At 38.0% G+C, this 25,353-nt stretch overlaps 1 protein-coding gene and 1 long non-coding RNA gene across 2 annotated transcripts in view; both read right to left on the bottom strand.

Moving 5' to 3' along the window:
- Window positions 1–2,128: 2,128 nt before the first annotated feature.
- LOC121251836 (shaggy-related protein kinase zeta-like) lies at window positions 2,129–8,827 on the bottom strand. The gene is given in 13 exon segments (XM_041151213.1): window positions 2,129–2,600; window positions 3,479–3,510; window positions 3,513–3,579; window positions 3,863–3,946; window positions 4,267–4,362; window positions 4,443–4,493; window positions 4,613–4,753; window positions 5,989–6,045; window positions 6,124–6,198; window positions 6,321–6,593; window positions 6,681–6,740; window positions 7,063–7,155; window positions 8,625–8,827. Coding segments are annotated over 13 exon segments (1,143 nt in total). The 5' UTR covers window positions 8,643–8,827; the 3' UTR covers window positions 2,129–2,504.
- Window positions 8,828–9,402: 575 nt separating this feature from the next.
- Window positions 9,403–25,353, bottom strand: part of LOC121251837 — a 21,233-nt gene continuing 5,282 nt past the window's right edge. Inside the window, exons 2-4 of the long non-coding RNA XR_005938129.1 lie at window positions 23,774–23,779; window positions 16,091–16,099; window positions 9,403–9,413 (exon numbers count right to left, since the gene is read on the bottom strand). This is a non-coding gene — a long non-coding RNA (uncharacterized LOC121251837). The remainder of the gene's footprint in view (window positions 9,414–16,090; window positions 16,100–23,773; window positions 23,780–25,353) is intronic.

Raw genomic sequence — 25,353 nt, 5'->3', positions numbered from 1 at the left:
AAATTTTTCCATACTCAACTGTGCGGTACTTTCTTTGATCCTCAAATATTCATCCATAAGATTTGTCGTTACTCCATATGCGAGCATCCTAATTGGTGCATTCATCTTCTGAAGGGAAGACAATCCAAGCCTTCCACTTGTATCTATTTTTTGGAGAAAATAATCATTATAAGCTTCTACAACAAAATGGATGCGTAAAAATATATCACAACCCATTCAAAATCTCCTCCTAAAAACATTGGGTAGATATATTGGTGACTGAGTAAAGCAATCATTCCAAAAGTGTTGATGGCCTTCCAATAGATCACAATGAATGTACGATGTTGAGAAGGATGAAGACGTGAACTAGATGCTCCCTCAGTAGCTCTTCACTCTTGTTTTACCGCTATTGCTGCAATCATATCAAATTCATTATCAGAATAATCATCATATACAATATGATCAATACTTCAAGATGATCAATAGAGAACTGAGAATGGTGTAATTTCAAGAATTGCAAGAATAAATATTGAAAATCTCAATAGGCCTTGTTTCAGATGAGTAGGAAGTAGTTAGAGGTTGATCTATTTATAGAATTTCAATGAAACTGTTAGCTACAACAAAAAAGGTTGGTAGGAGAAGAAATGTTAGCAAAAGAAGGTAGTTGGTTTCAAGAATTGTAAATATGATTGTTGAATAGAATAAAGGTTGGCAAAACAAGATAATTGGATGGTAAATATAGATATTCTATTGGTAAATTAAGATATTTATATGGAACTTTAGATATTACCATTAAATGACCATTAAAAATAGAGTAAAAACAATAATTTAATTATAATATGATAACAAATTAACATATAATGGGTAGAATTACAAAATATGACAAAAATAAATTAGATAAAAATTATAAACAAAATTGAAATTAATAATATTTTATTGTTATATAGAGCTTAGATGAATAATCCAATTTGAGATTATGTTTCCAGCGAAATAGACAAAAAGTAAAGTACGTGTGATATTGGGCAAAATTTGACTAATAGGATAGCCAATCAAATGCTAATGCTCTTAACCACAAGAAGCCCATATAGATGCATGCTGGACTTGCACCAGTGAAATAACAAACAAGCATTGTAACTACTATCAAAATAACCCTACCTATTTTGTTCATTCTAAGGAGAAGATTGGAGAGTGATATGAAATTATAATTTTGTAAATAGTAGAAAGATAATTTGTAAATAGTAGTAAGATAGTTTGAGTTAATGTTTTATGGGGTTTTAGAAAAGGGGAGAGAGAAAAAGTAGAATAAAAATATTATAAAGTTAAAATATTGTTAGAATATAATTTTTATTTGAAAATTTAAAAAAGATGAATTGTTTTTTATTTTTTGTTTGAAAGATTTGGAAAGTTATAATGATTAATTTGAAAGTTTATACTTAGGAAGGAGATGAGATGATATAAGAATTTTGAGTTGAAAACATTTTCCAAACAAGCCCTAATGATCTGGCTAGAAGGAAATGTATTATTTGACAAAAGAGATGAAATGTAAAAGCTACATTTGCTAATTGGAAGTTAGAAAGTGTAGGCCATGTTTGTGCTTGGGAAAATCACCAAAATTTTTATTTTGGTTTTCAATAAATTTCAAAATTTTATTAAAAAGAAAATACGATATTTCAACTTTTTGACTTGTCATATAATTATTTCATCTAAATACAAAAAAACAAAACCGCTTTTACAAATGCCAAAATAGAAAACTCATAAAAAAATGATAATAAAAAATATTCTTTCGATTCTACCTATTCACTTCTACAAATCTCAATATAAAACTCTTTTTAAAAAATTATTCAAGATTCTGTAAGGCCCAATAAATACCACATCTCAACGAAATTCTTAACATTCTCAAAAAAAACTTAAAATTTTATAGCCAAGCCCTCCCAACTGCAATGACTCCATTTTTCCAATAGGAATGCCAGAGATGATCCAAGCTTGGAGAGGAAGAAATAAGATGGCCCCATAGGAAATGTGGTCAGAAATCCATACTAAATTGAAAAATCATCACAAACCTCTCTTTTTCTTTCCTATTGCAATTCTGTAGGCTGTAGTTTCCCGTTATTTGTTTCCATTTTCAAAAGAAAAATGTAAGAACAATGGGAAGACTAATAAACGGTAACATTTGATTCAGAAATTCAGTTGGCCACCTACTGCCACAAGCGTCTATAGAAAAAACATGATTCATTTTTTTAAAAAAGAATAAGCAAGCCAGACTGATAATGAGCCTCTTAAGCTTCTGCTAGGCATATGCAGATCGTACCTCTGGCTAGACATGAATATCATCACTTTTTATTCTCCTAATTTTGAAATCTTTAGGATCAAAACAATGTACATATATATATAAGCAAGAAAATACTCTCTTTTCTTTCCCTAAAATGACATAGTATACATAAACCACAACAAAGGGCCCTCCCCAGTTCGCCATCTTCGCTAACAACCTACTATAGTTGATTCCTCGATGCATCACGTCTTTAAATTTACATACCGGCTGGATGTGGGAAGCCGAGATCAGTCTGCCGCCGCACATGCTCTGGTATGAGCCTATTGATCAGCTCCGGTGACACTCCTTTTAGCTGTAGACAAATTGGAATTACCTGAGTTAATTGATCTATAGCAAGCATCATATACTGCAATCACAATAAATAAATAAATAAAACTATAGGAAAGCATCAGTGAGGATGTGTGAAATGTGATTTATATGTCTCCAACAGTCTGCACAGGACCCTTGCACTTGCATAGCTACTCAAAGTAATGGACTGCCTCTACCTAACTATGAGAATGAAGAAAATTAAAGTAATCAGTTGCCTCTACCATCAAGATCTTCAAACTATGAGACCAGCCACATTAATGGCATGGCATCAATGAGTTTGTTAAACATAGGTACTTTGTTAGGTACATTAAAGCTTATTCCCACAGCAGGAGCAACAGACCTACAGGCAGAGAAGAATAGAGCTGTTCCGCAACTAGGAATGACAATAATGAACAAACGACAATGTCTGCCAGTGCTAATGCAAAATATGAAAATTATTCTTGGCATTCTGTTAAGCTAGAATAACAAATACGTAACAATAAACCAAGAAAATAATTTAGGATTGATTATATAGTAGGAAGGAGAAGACAGAATCTCCAAGAGTACAATAACAGCAACAAACCAAAATCCAAGCAGCATATGACTGCCAAGCTGCCAGCAGGGAGTGCATTAGTATCCGATCTTGATGCATCAAAAAGACAAGAATTCTGATTGCTGATTCATGGATAGATAACTTTTGATTCTATCCTAAGGATAGGTTAACTGCTAAGAATCTAAGCATACAAACCCTGATAGTGTACCCCTCAACTTATGAACCACGGTCACCAAAATCCACAATAAACAAGGGACATGCCACGCATATGAACCCTGCTAGAGTGATTCAAGATTTTTTTTTTTCTTCAAATGGAAGAGGCTACATACTTCCTGCTTAAAGTTGAAAAGAGGGGCAATGGGCGGCCATTTGGAAGACAGGCATTGGGCTCACGTAACTCATCAAAGAAAGGGTGCGCACATGCTTCTAACTGCAATATCAAAAACCAACAAGAGGGAAAATGATAGGTCAGATACACATAGGATGACTATAAGTTATATTACCAAAGAATATTGTAAGGAATGGACAGAATGGAACTCTGAATTGTATCAGCAAACTGTAGAAGTTGCAGCTCACACAACAGAAGACAGCAAACCAATGTGGCTTAATTAAATTTTTTTTTTCCCAAGGCAGATGAAATGAGATTATTTTTTATGTAATTGGGCTTTATCTCAATACTAAAATTAATTTTCATTGAATAATGTCCAACTCACCGCGGTGCACCGAAGGCTTGGTGAATATTGAAGAAGCCGTGAAGCAAGGTCAATTGCTTCAGGAGGCATTCGTTTGTGGAAAACCTGAACAGACCCCAAAGTCAGCATTACATAAATGGATCAAATCCAAGTATAATAAACCCCATATTCAACAGCAATTGATGAATTTGCAAGAATGTGAACAGAACCTCTGACTGGTCCATTAGAAACAAGATGTTTTAAGAAAATAAAGTAAGGAGCTTTTAGAGCTCATCCACCTTCCCTAAAATATGATGATTGTCTGCTGGTGCATCTAGAATGTAATAAGTCTTAAGATTCGGGCAACACCACTTATTTGCTTACCCGATCATACCTGGTAAACAATTGAAAAATTGCCTTGTAGTTAAAGATGGACAAAAGTATACCTTGTGCCAAGGATGCGCTTTAATTTGAGGGAACCTAGAATCTGTATAATCTGGATTCATGCAACGAATTTCTTCTCGAGTTGGAGTACCAAGAACCTGCAAGCACTTAATGTATCATCACAAAATTACCAGAGTTGAATATCCCATAGTAACATTGATAGACAGCCAGGCTTCACCTTGATAATTTCAACAAGTTGGTCGACTGCATTTTCTCCAGGAAACAAAGGCTATCATAACATTTGAAATTATGAGAAACAATCATATATAACAGAAGATTAAATACAGCTTGAAGTTTGAGAAAAATGCTTTTCACTTCACCCCATAATTTTCAACGGAATTGACTAACCTGACCCACAAGAAGCTCAGCAAGGACACAACCAGCTGACCAAATATCTATTGATGTTGTGTATTCTGTTGCACCAAATATCAGTTCAGGAGCCCGATAATAACGAGAGCATATGTACGATATATTTGCTTCACCCTTGACCTGTGATAACAATAGAAAACCATGAAAGACCAAAACATTTGCAGGAAATAATCTGTTGGAAACCTAGACATTATGCTAGACAAAATGTATCTTGTATAAAGCAGCATGCTACTATAGAAGTTTGTATGAACAACTGCAAACATGCATTTTAAGACTCAATTCATATGTGAATTCAGTATCAAATTTTCTCAAGAGACTACAGCATAATGCACTGTTCTTTCATTGTATAAGCAGACCAAATGAGCTCACCTTCTATGTAGCCACATGCCACAGTATGAATTCCATGATATGTAGAAAGCGTATTTTCTAGTATTTATTAGTTATTATTGGATTTGTTCTTTTTTCCTTTTTTTTTTCTTTGTTTTAAACAATACTGGCTTTCAAGACCGGAGCTATCAACCACTCAGTCACCCCTCTGTAAAGACAATTTATATTTTATTTTTTGTTCTACCATTACTACCTATATGAATCTATCTGGTTGGTGTGAATCTATGGGACTATCTATTTACTGTATATATCTATCTATCTGTATATATAGATACACAATACAGCAGGCCCTTTTTGTTTGTGAAGTAAGAAAGAGCCCTTGATCTCATGCCTTAATTGAATAAAGTGGTAAAAGTCAAAGGTGGTAATAAGTCATAAAGTATCAATAGATTCATGCTAAAATTCCCTCTATGATACATTTTATTAAATTTTTGCCTGATACAATCTTTTGGCGAATACCGATAAAGGGATGAAGTGGTATATAGTTCTTTTGTTGATAAATTGGAGGATTAGAAACATGACTATTGCATTCCAATTTGCTTTTTTTGCATTAATTGCCACTTCATCAATCTTATTGAGTAGTGTATCCATTGTATTTGCTTCTCTTGATGGTTGGTCAAGTAACCAAAATGTTGTATTTTTCGGTACATCATTACGGATTGGATTAGTCTTTCTAGTGGGTATCCTTAAGGCCTCGTTTGGATAGTGAGATGAAATGAGATGATCTGTGAATAGTAGTAAAATAGTTTGTGAATAATAGTGAAATTTGGATCATATTTTGTGGCACTTGCATTGCAATTTTTTTTATGAGCACACTCGAGTTGCAATTGGCCATGGAGAAAAAGTTAAAAAGTTTTCCTGAATATATAGCACTGACTCAAACATAACAAATTATTTTGAAGCAGCTACCATTGTTGTAACAAGTATCTCAGTGAAATTAAAAAAAAAAAAAATGTGAAGACACATACGAGAACTTTAGCACTTCCGAAATCGCAAAGCTTAACCCGGTGGGTGAGAGGATCGACCTGCAGAATATATATATAAAATACATTTGGATGAAACAGCCCTGCTTATTTAAGAAAAACAAATGTTGGATAACATACCAAAAGATTCTGAGGCTTCACATCCCTATGGCAAACACCAGGAACAGTATGGATATATGCCAGCCCCCTAAAGATCTGAGATGCATTTTGCATTTATTACCAGAATTTTAAATAGCGAAAAGAAGATTCAGGGAAAAAAAGTGATCTAAACAAACAAATATGATAATGCAAAAGAAAGAGAAAAAATAAACTCATACTTGATATGTATAAAGTTTAACATAGATGAGGGGCATCCTCTGGTTCATGCTGCTGTAATGCTTTAGAACCCGGTATATAGTCTCAGGAACGTATTCCATAACTAAATTCAGAAAAAGTTCGTCTTTACTTGTCGTAGAGAAGAAACAATGCTTCAGAGAAACCACATTTGGGTGATCCATCAAGCGCATTAACTGCAGCTCACGATTTTTGTACCGTTTGTCCTGCAAGACCTTCTTTATGGCCACCGTCTCCCCAGTTTCTAAGCATTTTGCCTGAATAGTGTGATATCAATTGCTACAATGAATACAGGTTACCATGAAAAATCAGTTGTTACCGTAAAAACACACATAGTTCTATACCTGAAAAACAATTCCGAATGATCCACTCCCTACAACACGCTCTGCCATGTAGCTGATAGTCTGTAAGCGGCATCACAACCAATATCCCAACATACAAGATAATAAGAGGGATGAAAAATATAAGCTCCTTAGTTATCATCAGCAATTCAACATTCGGAATTACTAATCAATTGCTTAGAGCTAGATAGTAGCACCAATAGGGATCCAAGCACAATTTTCACAAGGCATTAGCATTGGTCATTTCTGATAATCATATATCTCTAACCAATAAAGAGTACTGCATTTTTTCTACAAAATTTGGAGGAGCTACATGTTACAACAACAACAGCAATAACAATAACAATAACAATAACAATAACATTAAAAAAGCGCAGTTCCTAACCTGTTTGGGTTCACCATTTTTGCCTCCAATGGTGGTGGAAATGATGTGACCAGTGACTGCATCATTCGCCTCGACAACAGAGGATGACATTTCCTACAATACATAGCAACACGGTATGAAAAAGCTACATTTTATACACAAGCCTTGCCCGCATTTGGGCTCACTTACAAAAAACCCTGTCTTAATGAACTACAAAATATGCATAAAAAATAAGGAGTAATAAATTTCAGCACGAGTCAGCTTTACATAGATGACAACATCAATTTGCAAACTCAACACATTTTTTCACAAATAGGGCCATATCTGCATAAGTACTTTTTTCCACATAAGTTCATTAGAGTGAGTCACAAAAAAAAAAAAAAAAAAAAAAAATGCAAATGTTGCCCTATTTATCAACGATATTTTGTGGAATTGCCATGTTTAGGACCCCATGATTACGACAGCTGTTGGTTAAGCCAAAAATAACGAGGTGTTCTAAGCATAACCAAAGTCATCATAGAGCTGAAACGCATTTATGATCCAACGAAAGTAATAGCAAATGCATATCGATGACAAACTAGGAATGAGATGGCACCGTGAGAATGTGACGTTGAAGAAAGTCAGTGCGAAATGAGCTCAAAGAATATGTATAGAAAAGGAAAATTTAAGGCGGCTATAGCTCACAAGAAAGCATCACATGCCATAAGTGGCTTGAAACCCAATCAAAGAGAATAACAAGGAGAGAATCAAAGGACGTTCACTTCATGAAGCAAACTGGTACCTTTTGAGAGCAATGTAACAAGTATAAAAGGGTAAAAGTCCCAATGGTCATGGCAGGGTTAAGGGAAGAAAATATGAAACTTAACGTATAAAACAAAAGGGGTGCTAGCACCAACATCAAATTTCCTGGGAAAGAATCGATAATCTAACTAATCAAGCTAAAAGGTACCAGTATTGATCTGTTTGGTTACTAATTACATGAAAGAGTTCATAAGTTCAAATAGAACGAAATGCCAGACCACAAAAAAGGAGGGAACTAGTATTGATCTGTTTGGTTACTTAGAAAATTAAGGATAAGAAGAAAAGTCCACGGATAAGGAAAAACAAAATCCCCGTACCCCAGATAAGCCTGATATAAAAAATAAGCAATTTAAACAGTACTTAAGTATTATCTTTTCTTTTCATTCTTTTAGAAAGATTTTATCGCTTAATGAAACTAAAGTCTAAGAAAACATGGCCCAAGAAAGGAAAGCTCAAAGATCAAGATCTCGACCATCAAAAAAATGAAAGAAAAAAATGCACATAATCTCACGAAATAAGAAAAAAAAGTAAGGAGTTAAAGAAAAAAAACAGAATAACATTGCGATCAGAGACCGTGGGAAATCCAGCCACTAAAAACTCCCAGAAACCTCGGAAAAAATAAGAGAAAGGAAGCACAGAGAGTACCAGATCGGCCAGAATTCAAAGAAGAACAAAGGCCCAGAGCTGGATCGTAGTAGATAAATGAAGAAACACAGAGAGTCATAGGGTGTGGTACAATGAGCGAGGGCGAGAGAGAGGAGAGTACAGTTTGAGCAACCAACCTTATCGAAGGCGTCCATTTCAGAAGGAGCTTTAAGAAGCTTAAGAATCTTCTGCCTGTGTTTGAAATTGTGGTGGTTGATAATCGTTAGGACTGGCGGTCATGGCGACGAAACTCACACAAGCTACACTCAAAACTTCTACCTTATTCCTCTTCTCCTGTCTGTCTCCGTCTGTGTCTCTGTTTGTCTCTAAGGAGTGGGGCCAGGCATTGTTCGAGTAGAACGGGAAGGAGAGAATACCCACGCGATCTTGAGTGGCATGTGATTACACGCTCCAATTAGACTGCTCCATCTAGCAATGGTGTCTTGTCTCTGTCTAGGAACAGTTGAGGACGACGACGACGATGGTAATGCAGTGGAAAAGCTCGCATTTTATTTAAGAATAGCACGTTTTTAAATTTCAACTTACGTGCTTTCGAATTTGGATTGGATTGAGAGGAATTTATTTTTAAATTATATCTAATATTTAAATAATTAAATTTTAAATTATTAAATTTTTTTTAATTCAAAATTTGTTTACATATGAGACTCATAATTTTTTTTAATTTAATATCTCTTTACAAACGAGACTCACAATCTTTTACAACTTCTGATAAATATATCTAAACACATCTTAACATCTAAACCAGTATTGTTAATACTGTACCGTACCGGCCGATACGGCCGGTATTTGCCTTACCGGCCACTGGGCCGGTACAGGTACTATATGTATTCATACCGGTCGAAATACAGGTTGTACCGGCCGGTACCGACTTGTATTTTGGCCAATACCGGTCGATATTTCAACCTCTATTATTTTTTTTCATTTTTTCAAACTACAAGTTCATTTTTTGACCCCCAATTCAAACTAGGCTATTTATAATTTATATATATATATGTATTTATATATAATTTATTCATATATAAACTATTATTTTGGAATATAATTTATATATATAATTTATTCATATATCAACAATCACAAAATGGTACACGAAACGGTACCGGTACCGAAATATTTCGTTCTAATGATTTGACCGGTTCGACATCCGGTACCATATTCAAAGCATTGATCTAAACACTTCTAAATTTGTCTTAGGTGGCTCTCACAATCTCAACTCATTACTATTCATAAAGAACTCAACTCAGCTCAACATCCAAACGAGACCTTAAAGTTAATGTTTTTGTAGGGATATTTTCTTTTTGCAAAGTTGCATCTAACTTACACTTTGATGATTATTTATAATTTATTGATAAATACCACATTCATTGTATAACTGTCATTTTGAGTATGAAATGTCATATCTTACGTTTCATCCTTATTTCGCATATAACTATCATTTTTTAACTGTGCCACATACATGCATATTATAAAAAATTATTTTATCTCGACCCATAAGGTTAGGATGGGGAAATATCTTAGTGGAACTCTTATATCCACTCAGGAGTGATTAAATATAGAGTGGTAATTCCTAGGTTAACGAAGAATAGTTAGCAGGACTCAAATGAGTTCTTTTTAAAGAACGTCGGAGCAAAGTCATACGTTACTGTCAAATTGGTTAGAATACCCTTTGGTTTGCTTTCATTATATAGAAGAGAATACAAGATTGTTGCCAGATTCTATGCGTCTAATATGCTATACAAGGTAAGTATTTACATCAATATCTAATCTAGTTAGAAAGGAAATTATCACAAAAAATACAATAAATCATATCCTAAATCATATTTCCGTAACATCCCCCCTCAAATTGATGCTGGTAGATCAAGAAACATCAATTTGTCAACCAAGAACTGATGCCGGTGTCGAGAAAGAGCTTTAGTGAATATGTCGGCAGTTTGATGTTCGGTGGAAATGTGAGGAAGAGTAATCACATGTTTGTCAAAGGATTCTCGTATGGAATGACAATCGACTTCGATATGTTTCGTACTCTCATGGAAGACAGGATTAGCGACAATCTGAATAGTACTGGTATTATCAGCATGAAGAGGAGTGGATTGAAGCTGAGGAAAACCAAGTTCACCCAATAACCCATGAAGCCATGTGATCTCAGAGCATGCGGAAGACATAACACGATACTCAGACTGAGTGGAGGACTTGGAAACTCTGTCTTGTTTCTTACTCTTCCAAGAAATGAGTGCATTGCCTAAAAACATGCACCAGCCAGTAACAGAGTGACGAGTATCCGCACATCCAGCCCAATCAGCATCACTATACCCCATCAATTGTAAGGAAGATTCCTAAGAAAAGAATAACCTGCGTGTAGAGGTGCCTTTCATATATTGGATAATGCGGCGGACAGCGGCTAAGTGAAGATGTCGGGGGGCTTGCATAAATTGATTGACTTGCTGCACAGCAAAAGAAATGTCAGGACGAGTAATCGTCAAGTAGTTCAAACTCCCAACGAGCTGTCGATACAAGGATGGATTTGAGAGAAGTTCGCCTTCCTCTTGACGAAACTTAAGATTTACCTCCAAGGGAGTAAGAACAGAGTTACCCGATTGGAGACCAGCCAATGAAATCAAATCCTGTGTGTATTTGTGCTGGTGTAACAATGTACCAGTCGAAGTAATCTGCACCTCAAGGCCAAGAAAGTACTGCAAGGGACCAAGATCTTTCATGTGAAAAGAGGCCTTAAGATGCTGTTGTAATTGCTTAATTAACTCAATATCAGAGCTAGTAATCACAATGTCATCAACATATACCAGAAGCAGTACAATTCCTGCAGAAGTCTTGCGAAGAAACAGAGAGGAATCAAACTGACTCTGAGTAAAGTGAAAAGCAAGTAAAGTAGAGCGAAATTTATCAAACATGCACGCAGAGCCTGTTTCAGTCCATACAAAGATCGGCGTAGCCGAAAAACCTCTGAGGAAGGTGTAGTAAACATGCTGGGAGGTGGAGACATATAGATTTCTTCCTTCAAATCCCTATGTCGAAACACATTCTTCACGTCCATCTGCCAGAGAGACCATCCCAGCGACGTAGCAAGTGCCAAGATCGTCTGTACAGTAGTCATTTTGGCAATAGGTGCAAATGTCTCTTCATAATCAATACCATACTCCTGCCGATTCCCAAAGGCTACGAGACGAGCCTTATATCGGTCCAGTGAGCCATCAGACTGAAACTTGACTGAGTACACCCATTTACAACCAATAGGTTTGACACCAGAGGGACAAGTCACAAGATCCCAAGTGTGATTGTCTTGAACAGCTTCGATTTCTTCTTGCATAGCCTGCTGCCAACATGCTTGGGTGGCTGCCTGAGTATAAAAGCGAGGAACAAAAACAGTGTTGAGAGTTGTAATAAGTGAGGTATGAGAAAAACCATACCTATCTGGTGGATGTGTAACCTAGGTGGAGTGTCGGGGTACAGGAAGTGTAGAATCATATGACGGATCAGTGTCTTGAAGAGGCGTTGAAGGAGGACGTCTATGATACACCACACCTGGGTTAAATCGCTCAATAGAAGAAGAAGACACATCATCAAAAGTGGGTAGAAGAGTAATAGAAGGATCAGAAATAACCTGAGACTGAAAGAAATATTGATTTTCAAAGAAAATCACATTTCGGGAGATCCGAAATTTGTTCGCATGAGCATCATAACAAACAAATCCTTTCTGATTAGGGCTATATCCATAAAAGCACACGTGACAGACTGGGTAGCAAGCTTGTGACGATCAACAGGTGGCAGATGAATAAAACATACACAACCAAAAGTATGAAAGGATTGATACTCAGGAGATATGCCAAATAATCGAAAATAGGGAGAATCATAATTTAGAGTGGCAGTAGGCAAACGATTGATCAGATAAGCAGCAGTAGATAAAGCTTCTACCCAGAACTTAGAAGGGACAGATGAATCAATCAGCAAAGTACGGAAGACATCTAAGAGATGACGATTCTTATGCTCAATGACTCCATTTTGTTGAGGGGTATAAGGACTAGAACGCTGAGAAATGATCCCTTTTTGCTGAAGATAAGCCTGAAAGGAATGAGACATGTATTCCCCTTAGTCGGAGCGTAAGATTTTGATACAAGTACTGAACTGTGTCTCGACAAGTGCAACAAATTTTTGAAAAACAGAGAACACTTCAGCTTTTGAATGGAGAAAATAGATCCAAGTAAATTGACTATAATCATCGATAAACGTCACAAAATAACGATACTGACAATGAGAAATAATAGGACTGACACGCCAAACATCAGTATGCACAATCTCAAAACAAGTAGAAGCACGACTACCATGCGCAGGAAAAGGTAATGTTTTACTTTTACCAAGACAACAAGTAGCACAATCAAAAGATGCAGGAGACGAAGAATAAGAATCTTTATTGCCCAAAAAACCATGTTTCAAAAGATGAGTCAAGACAACAGAATTAGGATGACCCAATTTCTTATGCCAGACTTCATTATTATTGGTAGTAGCCGTACAAGCAAAATAAACAACATTAGGAATAGAAAATTGTAAAGGAAATAGACGTGCCACTTTAGGTCCCTTCGTGATCATCGTCCCCGACACCTAATCCTGCATAAGACAACCACCACGAGAAAAATAAACATCACAGTTATTATCCACCAATTGTCCAACAGAAATCAAATTGGTAGATAAGCTAGGAGAGATAAAAACATTTCGAAATGAAGAACCCAAAGTACCAATAGCAGCAATGGGAAGTGTACTGCCATCAACAATCTAAATAGTTTGCGTGCCTCCATACTTACGAACACCATGGAGACTCATCGTACTAACAGTCATATGATTAGAGGCACCTGAATCAACAATCCAAGAAGAAGTGGAGGTAGGATCTGTACCTTGTAGGCCCAAAGCCATAAAAGCAGACACAATCATTTGTTGAACCATGGCAGGTGTGAGAACAGATGAATCAGAGCTTATAGTGGGGGGCATAGAAGAAGATGAGGACTGAACAACAGCTTGAAAGGCTTAGGATTGGCGATTCTGAGGCCGCACATGACAGTCTTTGATGAGATGTCCTCTTTCTTGCAGTAGTTACAAACTTTCTTTCAGACAGTTGCGAGCAATGTGACCGAACTCCTTGCAACTGAAACACTGCAACTTGTTTCTCCCTCTCCTTTGTGCTGCATAGGCTACATTCACAGTCTCAGAAAGGACCTTCTCAGAAGTCATACCCATCTGAGTGGATAATTGTTGTTCCTCAACCAATAATTCTCCCAAGCAAATATCCAAGGAAGGAACCGGATTACTGTTCAATAAACCGGCTCGAATAGGCTCAAATTCAGGTCGAAGCTTCATAAAAAATTGATCGCGTTAACTTTCAGCATGAACCGCTTGAAGAGCCACGAGGGCCGCGATGGGAACCTTAGCATGAACAATAGCATAATACTTGCTCCAAATATTAATAAAAGCAGAATAAAATTGCTCAATGGTCAAATTACCTTGAGTGTAATTGCTAATTTCCAATTCCAATTGAAATTTTCGGGCGCTGTGGCCTTGGTGATAAATACGATGCAAATAGGCCCACATAGCCTGGATCGTAGTAAAGCATCGAAGATTTGTCATAAGATGAGATTCTATCGTCCCCAACAGCCAAGAGATACCTTAGCATCCTTGACCTCCCATTGAGAAAATTCCTTTTCATCAGTGGGAACTCGAGCAAAACTATCAATATGATTTGACAATTCTTTCCCTTTCGAAAACATTTTAAATTGAAATTCCCACGTAGGAAAATTCTTGCCAGTGAAATGAACAATAGTATTCTTAATAGACATGATAAAAGTTACTTAAGAGTAGATGGGCAAGGTAAATATTCTTAATAGACCCAACGAAAGAAACTCAGACAGTCAAACTCAGATAGTCACGGTAGGACAAACAGATGGGCCAAGGTAAAGAACAATTGAAATAACAAGTCCATTGAGAAGAAGCCCAAAATAATGGAGAGAGATGGCCCAAAGTGATAGCTGCCCAGAACAGACGCACGGCAAACCAACGGAATCAGTAAACCCGATAGCAGGCAGAGACGAAAATGACGACCAGCACTGTCGTCAGCCACGCCAGAAGTGGTCGACCACTACTCAACTTCACACAAAACCGGCTGACAACCTCAAAGCCACCCACAGACGCTGTCAACCACCACAGAAAGTGCCGACTGACACAGAAACAACCCTTACAACTGTTGACAGCCACCAAGATGCCAAGCCCACAAGTTGGAACCCCACAAACGTGCGAGAAAACACTCAGGGAACACCACAAACTCAGAAACTCACCAACATCGAGAACAGAGAGGGGAAAAAATCCTATCACCGCAACTCAGAACACTCTCAAAGATTAAAACCACAGAGAAACGATAATCAGAGTAGGGGCTCTGGTACCATGTCAAATTGGTTTGAATACCCTTTACTGAGGGTTTGCTTTCATTATATAGAAGAGAATATACAAGATTGTTGCCAGATTCTATGCATCTAATATGATATACAAGGTAAGTATTTACATCAATATCTAATCTAGCTAGAAAGGAAATTATCACCCCTGAGTTAACGAAGAATAGTTAACAAGACTCAAATGAGTTCTTTTTAAAGAACGTCGGATCGAAGTCATACGTTACGACACCTAATGCTGGTGGGTATATACGTTATGATTTTTACGATGTTATGTTATATTACCAATGTGTTGAGAACGAGTTTATAGACAACGTAGTTTCAACGTGAGTTGTACTACGCTCACTGGCAAATACTCACAATGCCTATACAGAACTGTGACGATACCATATGATATAAGTGACATTAATTCCATGATTTTATGTGATTCTTGATGAAAGACTAAGTTTTTTCGACGTAAGTGAAATTATGTTCTTTGTATGAAAATGTGTATAAAAAAATCTATCTTCTTAAGAAATCTGAATGGGAGACAAATACAGTTTTCTGATTTGCATGCATTTCATGTTTATCATTCTTCATGCATAGTCTATCTTTGTGTATGTTAGTTGTCTAACTTACTGAGATTTCAAATAAATCTCACCCTTTGTGGACTCACTATCATTTCACTCGAAATGATAGAATATGTAGATGCAGATGAACCCAATGGACCAATGGATCAAGAAGATTGATGAGGACCCAGACGTCAACAGGAGACTTGATCTTATTTTGTTATTTATAGGCCTAACTCTTCGTGCCATATAACGCATGAAGCAGTTGGTTTAGATTCTTTTTTGGGAACTTGGTATTTTGTACTAAGATTAAATTACCTGATGATTTGAAACTTATGGTTTAATCAATATTATTGGGATGATTTAGTTATTCTAGCATAAGTTCATTTCCACCCTTACTTTCCGCTGTCATTATTGCATACTACTAGTTGCATTTCTAGGATGCATTGCATACTAACTATCATGTACGGGGGTATGAAACATTATGTTGCATGTCTTGACGCTCTAAACCTATGTTACATCCCAAACAGAGGTTGGGGGCATCACACCGTCACAGCCCCTAGCCGGCATCGACCCCCACTTCTCCCCGACCACCTCTTCCTCTGATCCCCTCCCCCACAATGGATCTTTCTCCCTGATCTCTCCCTTCTCCCCGACGCCACCCTTGCGCAGCTAGCCAGCCAGCCAGCCACAGTAGCCCACGTTGCACCGCCACCATCTCACCTTGTTAGTGACCCCTCACTGCAGATCTCTCTCTCCCTTCCTCCCTAAGCCTCAGCCATGAGATCCCTCATCTCCCTCTCGGTTTCCTAGCTACGTCGCAGCCAAGGATGCCTCTGCCACCAGCACCTTGGGCCACTACCACTCCGTGATGCCACCCTACACCCACCTTCGTGCACCCAGCTTCTCCCATGCCTCTCTCCCTCTCCTTCTTTGTTTCAATGCCACGACCTTTCTTGCCGCCGTGTGCCACCTCCAGCCACGGCCATAGCCACCCACGACACCCCCATCACCTGCCACCTACCACCCTAGGCCACTAGTATCCCCTCTACTCTCCCCATTGTAGGACACCTTTCGAATCTCCTCCACCCCACGGCCCTTCCACCACTACTCAGCCACCTCGTGGCCCTTGCCATCACCTGCATAGCCCTGTAACACCACCCCGAGCTCCACCACCGTGCCCCACTACCCCTGTACGAGAAACCCTAGCTCATCCCTTGTTCTCCTGCACTCCACACAATGTCAAATCACCAAATCAATGGCTTTTGATGTCATGGGACCTTGCCGAACAGCAAGCGACGCAATGAGTTAGCCCCGACACATGGTATAATCTCTCTCCCTTTCTCTCGATAGTTTATTTATTATGAAACTTGATTGGTGTTGTGGACTGTGCTATCATTGTGATCTAGTAACGAAGTAGTTGTGGTGGTTGTGTAATTGAAGTGACAGGATTATATATGAAGTGTTCTATTGTGGTGATGTGTTGTGTGATCCATTCTGAGGTGTGAAGTTATTTTGTTTGAAGTGATGGGCTATTATGTAGTGTGTGTTGTGCTTGTGGTTTGGTTGTGCGCAATGTGAAGCGATGGGATTGGATGTGAAGTGGCGGGACTACTGTGTATGTGCTCTGTGAAGTGATGAGACAATGAGGTAGTTATGAAGTGGCAAGATGCCTCTTGAAGCGTTGGGATGAGCCATGTAGTTTGAAGTACTATGTGAGGTAATGGGATGTGGTGTCGTTATGATGGGGTGGTATGTCGCGTGAAGTGTCGGGATAGGATATGTAGTTTGGCAGGTTGCGTGAAGTGATACGTCTGTTGGATTGAGTTGGGTGTTGATGTCAGAGTGTATGAAGCTTGTATGCACAAGCGGGCGTTTTAGCAAATTATATGTCGATCTTAGGTGATGAAAGAGTAACGTACATGTGTAAATTGGTTAGACACGTGTGTCGAACAGATTTACTATGTGTAATGGATAATCTGTCTTAAACATGAGTATACGATGGTTAAGCCTCAGAGTTGGTTTAAAGTTTGTATTATGCTTTGTTAGGATTACGATGAAGTGTTGGTTATTGTGTATGAATGAATGAAGATATATGTATGTATTGGCTAAGGTTGATATGTATAACTTAGTTGGTTCGAGTTATGCATCGAGATGGATGGTTTGATAGGAAGAGTGTGATGAAGGTGATAGTGTCTTGGCCTCTAAGGTGAATTAAGGAGGTTCACCTTGAAGGATAGAACATGAAGTAGGAGGCTATGTGTTTGAAAGGTGACCTCAAATGGGTCACAAGTTACAACTTGAGATTTAGGAAACGTGATAAACGAAAGTATAGAAGATGGAATTAGATAGAAGAGTATGTCTGAATGATGAAGTCCAAGTCAAGAGAAGTTTAGGTATTTTCTAAGTTTAAGTTATATATGCACTTGAAGAGAGAATGATGTAAGGTTATGTATGCATGTAGGTTGCTATCTGACACACACATGAATGGACTGCATGAAATGCAAATGGCATGGAGTCTTGGTATGTATTATGTTCATACTTTTACAGAGTTTTCTAAATGATAGAAATGAAAATGAGTAGTTTCTCTTTACGATGATTTATGAAATGAAATGATGTTTTATAAAAGTACACTAAGTATAAGTATTTAAAGGTATAAGTAAGTAAAGGCCTTCCTTGACAGCCCTTATTTATGCACCCCAAGTAATAGTTGTATACATGTAAATGGATATTATACGTAGTAGCTATTGTCTTTAGTTTTCATGAAATGAATTGTGAGGTTTATGCGTGATGCTTTTAAATGATATTTAAATGATGCGATGAAGGTGTATTTAAATGATGCTATGAAATGATATTAAATGATGCTATGAAAGGAATGTTTAATGAATGTTATGAAATGATGTTTACTGATGATATGTATGTTTATGCTTTTACACAATGTTTATGAAATAAATGAACTGATGAATGAAAAGAAATGAAAAGGAAATGACTGAAAGGAATGAATAAAAGGAAATGAAATGAATGAATGCTTTAATATATGAAAATACGTAACAGTCATGACTGAATAAATGAATGATGGTACCAATGGATTGAGCAGATTGCAATGCCGGGTAAGTAGTACTAGTAGTGCACCCAGTGCTACCCCCTAACTGAAAAGGATTCTTAACCTGTGGCCACGAACGGAATTTGGGTCCCAAAGACCGCTAATCCCAACAAATGGAGCTTAATAGTGTGTACCGGCCAGAGAAATGGTGAAAGGAGTAAATGAATGTATGAATGGTTTTTAGTTTTCTTATAAATGAATGTACAAGGTGTGGAAACGTTTTATGAAATGAAAACCTTTTTAAAGAAAAACTCCACCGTGTATTGTTGTCAAATGAAATGAATGTTTTATGTAAAGTATGTAAAAGAATGATGAATGCATGAATGAAAACCTATGTTAGTATAGTTTTACAGTATAAAATAATACTTATTGAGTATTCGACTCACTTTAGTTTTTATGTATGTCCCTCCCTCTCTTAGAGACAAAACAAGGAAGAAGTGTTAGGATAGACGTGGCTCAAGGGAAGCATGACAGAAACCTAGACAAGTTTTATGTAACGTGTTTAAGAGTATTTTTGTAAAAGGAATTTTAATTTTAATTTAATAATTTCCACTACAAAACTCTCTCTTAGATTTATAGAGTAGATTTTAGTTTTAAACTTAGAATCTTGCATATCTTGGGAAGGAAATAGAAAAAGTTTTAAAAAAGTCAGTAATTCCCGTCTCATTTTCTAAAACTATTTTCTAAAGTCCCACCACAAGGACAGGCATTACAGGGTGGCAACAAAGCAAAACCAAGGTTATGAAAGATTCTATAAACTTTTCAAAATAAAAGAGAGAGAATTTTTACAAAGAAAGAAAACTTTTGCAAAAGTGTAAGGCCCTGTCCATGTGGTGGAACTATTTAGAAAATGATTATAGAAAAGGAGACGGAGTTACTGACCCTTTTAAAACTTTTTTACTTCCATACCTAGGGTGCAATACTTTACGTTATAATATAAAACGTGCTTTGAGAATAAAAGAGGTTTACAGTGGAAAACATTAAACTTAAAATAAAAAGGCCTTTCATACATTTAGAACTCTCATGCCTAGACTTTCGCGCTCTTCCCTTAGTGCCGTGTCTGCCCTGACACGTTCTGCTCATTTAGTTCCTGTGGGGGGAGGGGCATACATAAAAACTAAAATGAGTCGAATACTCAGTAAGCATTACTTCATACCGTAAAAATGTACTAACATGAGTTTTTAGTCTTGCATTCATCACTCCATACGTACCTTACGTACATAAGACATACATTCATTTTGAAAACATCATTAGGCGGGGTTTTTCTTAAAAATGAATTTGCTTTTTGTAAAATATTTCTCCCGCTAATGCCTTCATTTCTTAAAGAATTCAAGTTTCCATACATACACTTTCTTATCACTTTTCTTTGGCTGATACACACTGTCATGCTCCATTTGTTAGGGTTAGCGGTCTTATTTTGGACCTGGATTCTACCCGTGGCCATAGGTTGAGAATCTCTTTTAGTCAAGGGCAGCATTGGGTGAATTACATGTACTACTTACCCGGCATTACAATCTACCCATTCCTTTGGTATCATCATTCATTCAGTCATGGTCGTTACGTATTTTCTTATATTAAAACATTCATTTTCTTTCAATCATTTCCTTTCATTCAGTCCTTTCGTTTCATTCATTTTTATTTATCAATCCATTCATGGAAAAACATTGTTTAAAAGCATGAGCTTAAATATCATCTTTCATGGCATCATTTAAAATATCAGTTCATAGGGACATTTAAAATACTTTCTTCGCATCATTTAAAGCGTCGTTTAAAGCATAAGGCATAAACCTCACGTCTCATTCCATGAAAATACATACAATACATATTACGTATAGTCATCTATTCACATGCATACACTTAATACTTAGGTTGCATAAAAAGGGGCTGCCAAGAAGGGTCATTACATACGTATACCTTTGAATACTTGTACTTAGCATGCTTTCGTAAAACATCGTTCATGTCATTTAGTAAAGCATCGTAAAAGAAAAGCATTTCGTTTTCATTTTATATCATTTTAGAAAACTCTAGAAGAGTATGAACATAATACTTACCTAAACTCCATGCTATTCTGATATCATGCAGTTCATTCATGTGCGAGTCAGATGGCAACCTACATGCACATATAATCTTAGCGTCATTCTCTATCTAGTGCATAAGCAACTAACTTAGAAGACATAAACTACACTTTACTTGGACTTTTCCTCACTGAGACACACTCTCCTTCTATCCCTGTCTTCTATGTTTTCCTTTATCACGTTTCATCTTTCTGGGACCTTCTTGAAGTCACCTTTCCAAACTCAACGTTCTACTTAGAGTGCTTATCCACTAGAGTGAATCTCATGATTCATCTTAGGGTTAAGACACTAAGACCTTCATCTTATTCTTCTTATTAACCTCATCCCGATGCATGACTTTGCATCCCAATCCTAGACGATACATACGTCACTTCCTACATTCGAGCTTACGCTTCCTCATCGTCATCAACATCCTCATTCCTGCATATCACACGAATCTAAGCCAACTCTGAGCCTCAAACATCGTATACCTATGCTTAGGACAGATTAACCATTACATATGGTAAATTCGTCTAGCACACATCTCACTAGATTACACATGTACCTTATCTCCTCATCACCTAAGATCAACATATAATACATTGATCACCTGCTTGTATAAACAAGCATCATAGTCCAATACCGACCTTCTCTTACTCAGTTGGCAGGACTCTTCCTACTTCCTGTCCCGTTATAAGTTCATCCCAACACTTAGCACAACAAGATTCCATTCACAATTACACCTTACGTCATGTCACATAGGTCGAGACTACTCCCAGGCTACACCGTGGCCTTGTCACATCATCTGGCATCCCGTTACGTCACTTCTGCACCAACTCCTAACTCATCATGGGTACGGTTCCTCACATACTCTTGTCACATCGTGACATCTCGTCATGTTCCCGCTACATCATTCTTACACTAACTTTTCACCCATCACAAGCACGACTTCTCAATATACTCCTAGTCATAATTGAACAACATGGTGACACCTGTCACCTCGGACTACAGGCCACATCACAATTACTTTTGGACACTGTTTCACAGTTCCAGACACTCCACATCAAACTCCACACTTCTCAACTACGCAACCATCCAACCCTTCGTGACAAGCCATCCTGTGTATCATGACTTCACCACACGGAATACATGTCACGTGTACTCCCTTCACACCACACTACGCCACACAGAGTACACTCCATATGTACTCCTTTCAATCCATGCTATACCACACATCACCACTACAGTACACACGCCATATGGTGCATTACTTCACCACCTGGAGTACATTCTACATATACTCTTCTCATTCCACAATATGCCACGAGTACACTTCACGTATACTCTTCCCATTCCACAGTACCCCACGTGTACACTCCTTTCCATTCCATACCATGTCACATCACCATTACAACACATACTTCACAACCACACTTCAGAGCACAATCCACAACACTACAAAGCCCATTTCCCAACTACACCTAATACTTCAAGTACACCGTTACACTTCACATCACACTACACAGTGAACTCCATAATACAACAAACTCCACAATACCAATAACACATTCTACCATCCTGCCAACTAATTAACATAATAACAACAGTAAAGGGAAAGAGAGTTATACCATCGTCGGGAGAACCTATGCATTGCTCGTTGTCCGGCACGGCCAATGGGGTCGGAAGCCACTAGCATGGGCGGTAGCGGTCACTGCTGTGACCTTCAAACAAGGCTATTTCGGGGACCGAATCTAAGGTTCTAGTGGGTAGATATGAGCTATGCAAGGGTGGCCGACATGGTGGGGAGTCTATGGGTGGCTGAGGAAGGGCCATACGTGGCGGCTAAAGTCGTGTACAGTGGCAATTAGCCACATACAGTGGCTGTTCAAGGTGTCTGGTGGCTATTTGGGCATGAGGATAGCTAGGGGTGGTCTTGGAAGGGTTCATGGTGGCCTAGTGGTCGCGGTGAGGGGCAGAGCACGACAACATCTAGTATTGTGAAGGATAGGGACGGTTGGGGATTATGACCAGGCATGGAGGGGTTGAGGGAGGTGTGGTGGAGCTTATGGTGGCGTTGGGGTGGCGGCATGGTGGCTGGAGGTAGCAGATCTAGCCATGCATGAGAGAGAACTCGTGAGAGAGTGAGAGAGCATGGGAGAGTTAGGGACTTCGGTTGGGCATGAGGGTGGCTAGGGGAGGTCGCCGATGAGAAAGGAAGCTCTTGGTGGCGATGCGGTGGCATGGGAGGTGGCGTACGACGGCTCTAGGGGAAAAACCCGTGAGTTTCATGCGTGGCCTAGAGAGGAGCAACAGGCTTTTAGCCAAGCGGAGGAGGAAGAGGGTGGTCAGGGGAGACTCGTGGTGGTGCTCGGTGGAGCTGGAGGCTGACGACGACAGTAGCAGCGGTGAGAGGGAAAGGAACCATTTTAGGTTGCTCGCGTAAGGGAGAGGGAGGGGCTACCAGAGGGGCTTTGACTTTGGATGTGCTCGTCGGCCTGGGGGGGAGTTGCCAGTGGTCGGTGATGCTGTATGGTGGTGCACGGCGACGCTCGGCTGCTCGAGGGAGAAATCGAGTGAGGGGAGAGGGAGATGTGCGATGTGGGAGCGAGAAAGGGAGGAGAGAGAGGGAAGAGGGAAAAGTGAGGGAAAAAGGAAGAGAGCTAGGGTTTTAATCCCAATCCTTTACCTTGGGATTTTCAAAATGATCTAACGTTGAGTTTTAAATATTGATTTGAAATGCATAAACTCTAACTTAATTGAAAACATTGAGAGGAATTAAGATATACTATAGTTTAAACTAAACTTTAGCTTAAAATAATATTCTTTCATCATTAAATAAATGATGAAATTTTCCTAAATATCTTTAAGAGAATAAAACCCATCAAATTAATTAGAGTTTTCAACATATTTTAAGTCTCATAATATTTTGAATAACTAAAATCATGTTAATAAAAATGATTTTCTACAATTATAATATTTTTTGAGCTCTTCAAAAATATTATAATTGTCTCACTTAAAATTAGGCTTGGTTCAATAACATTGGAAATACCCCATATAAATATTTTTAGGGCATTCAAAATATTTGAGGGTTTTAAAACACTGGGCGTACTTTAAAACCAACCGCTATATTTAAAAATACGGCTTCAGTATTTAAAACGTGTAGACGAGAACTGTGACCAATCGAGAGATAAAGGAACGGGTTATTACAAAAAGAAAATTGAAAGTGAAGGAAAAATCTAGGCTGAAGTCTTCTCGAGGCATGTCTTGTCCTGCAGTAAGTTTATGGAAAGGTATATGTTTTAATGTTATGATATTTTATAGTATGACATTGTTATTGCATGCATGTCAGAATGGCACCTACTAGGAGAGGTTATGTTAAGTGCATGAGATGAAGGAAGTGATAGAATGGAGGTAGTTAGAAGAGAAGGAATGAATGATAGAATGCTAGGAATATATAGAAGTAGTTACATGTTTATGAGAGGAATAGATTAGAAACAATAGATAGACTGTGATAGTTACGAAGTGCATGGACGACCACGACTAAAGTTAGAAATGAGATGGAGGATGAGACGGTAACTTCGAGGTTTTTCAGTAAGGATTGTCGTATGGAAGGTACAAATGCTACATGATGGATTAGGTTAAGTTCTTGGAAATGACTTGAGTGTGTCAATCCCCCATTGACAAGAAGCGAGGATGCAAGGTGCTATGCAAGAAGCGACTGAAGTAGTGAACGTGTATGAAGGCATGAAGACAATACAAGGATGAGCATGAACAGATTCAAATCTAGTGTAAGCAAATTTCGAGGACGAGATTTTTAGAAGGAGGGGAGATTGTGACCAACTGCTCATTTTTGTCTCAATTGGTCACGAGTCTTGCCTTTGTGTTTTAAATATCGAATTTGTGTTTTAAAGTTAGCAGGTGATTTTTAAATGGAGTCTAGTATTTTAAAGTTTTCAAAATATTTTAAATGTCCAAAATTATTTTAAATGGGGTACTTTTAATATTATTGAACCAAGCCCATATTTTTAAGTAAGCATTTTTATATTGTGAAGCCCTGAAAATAATATAGTTTTAGCAAATCATTTTATTTAAATGATTTTAGTTCCTTAAGACTATTATTTAATATTCATTGTTTCATTTTATGTTAAAAACTCTATTTATTTAGATGCTTTTATTTCTCTTAGAAATATTTAGTAAACTTTATCATTTTATTTTATAAGGAAATATTATATTTTTAGAATTAAAGTTGGATTTTTAAATTAATCATATGGTATTTCCATTTTAATTCCTAATTTTAGTTAGTTTATTTTTAGTGTTTAAATTCCTACCGTTAGATCAATTTGGAGAGCCCTAGATGAAAGGTTGGGATTAAATCCCTAAAAACCCTACTTTCCCCCCATGTTCCCTCTCTCTCTCTCCTCTAGTCGCAGCACCCCCTCCCCCGATTTCCTCTACCTCTTGCCTTCCCAGCTGCCACCATCGTAGCCCCTCGCCAGCGTCGACCCCCACTTCTCCCCAGCTACTTCTGATCCCCTCCCCCACAACAGATCTCTCTCCCCGATCTCTTCCTTCTCCCCAACACCACCCATACACAACTAGCCACTACCACAGCCCATGCCGTGCTGCCACTATCTCACCTAGTCAATGACCCCTCACCGCAGATCTCCCTCTCCCTTCCTCCCCAAGCCTTAGCCCCG

Source organism: Juglans microcarpa x Juglans regia, chromosome 2S (genome assembly GCF_004785595.1).
Source record: "Juglans microcarpa x Juglans regia isolate MS1-56 chromosome 2S, Jm3101_v1.0, whole genome shotgun sequence".
Classification (NCBI taxonomy): Eukaryota; Viridiplantae; Streptophyta; class Magnoliopsida; order Fagales; family Juglandaceae; genus Juglans; species Juglans microcarpa x Juglans regia.
Note: the sequence above shows the minus strand (reverse complement) of the source record. Positions and strands in the feature narration are given on the sequence as shown.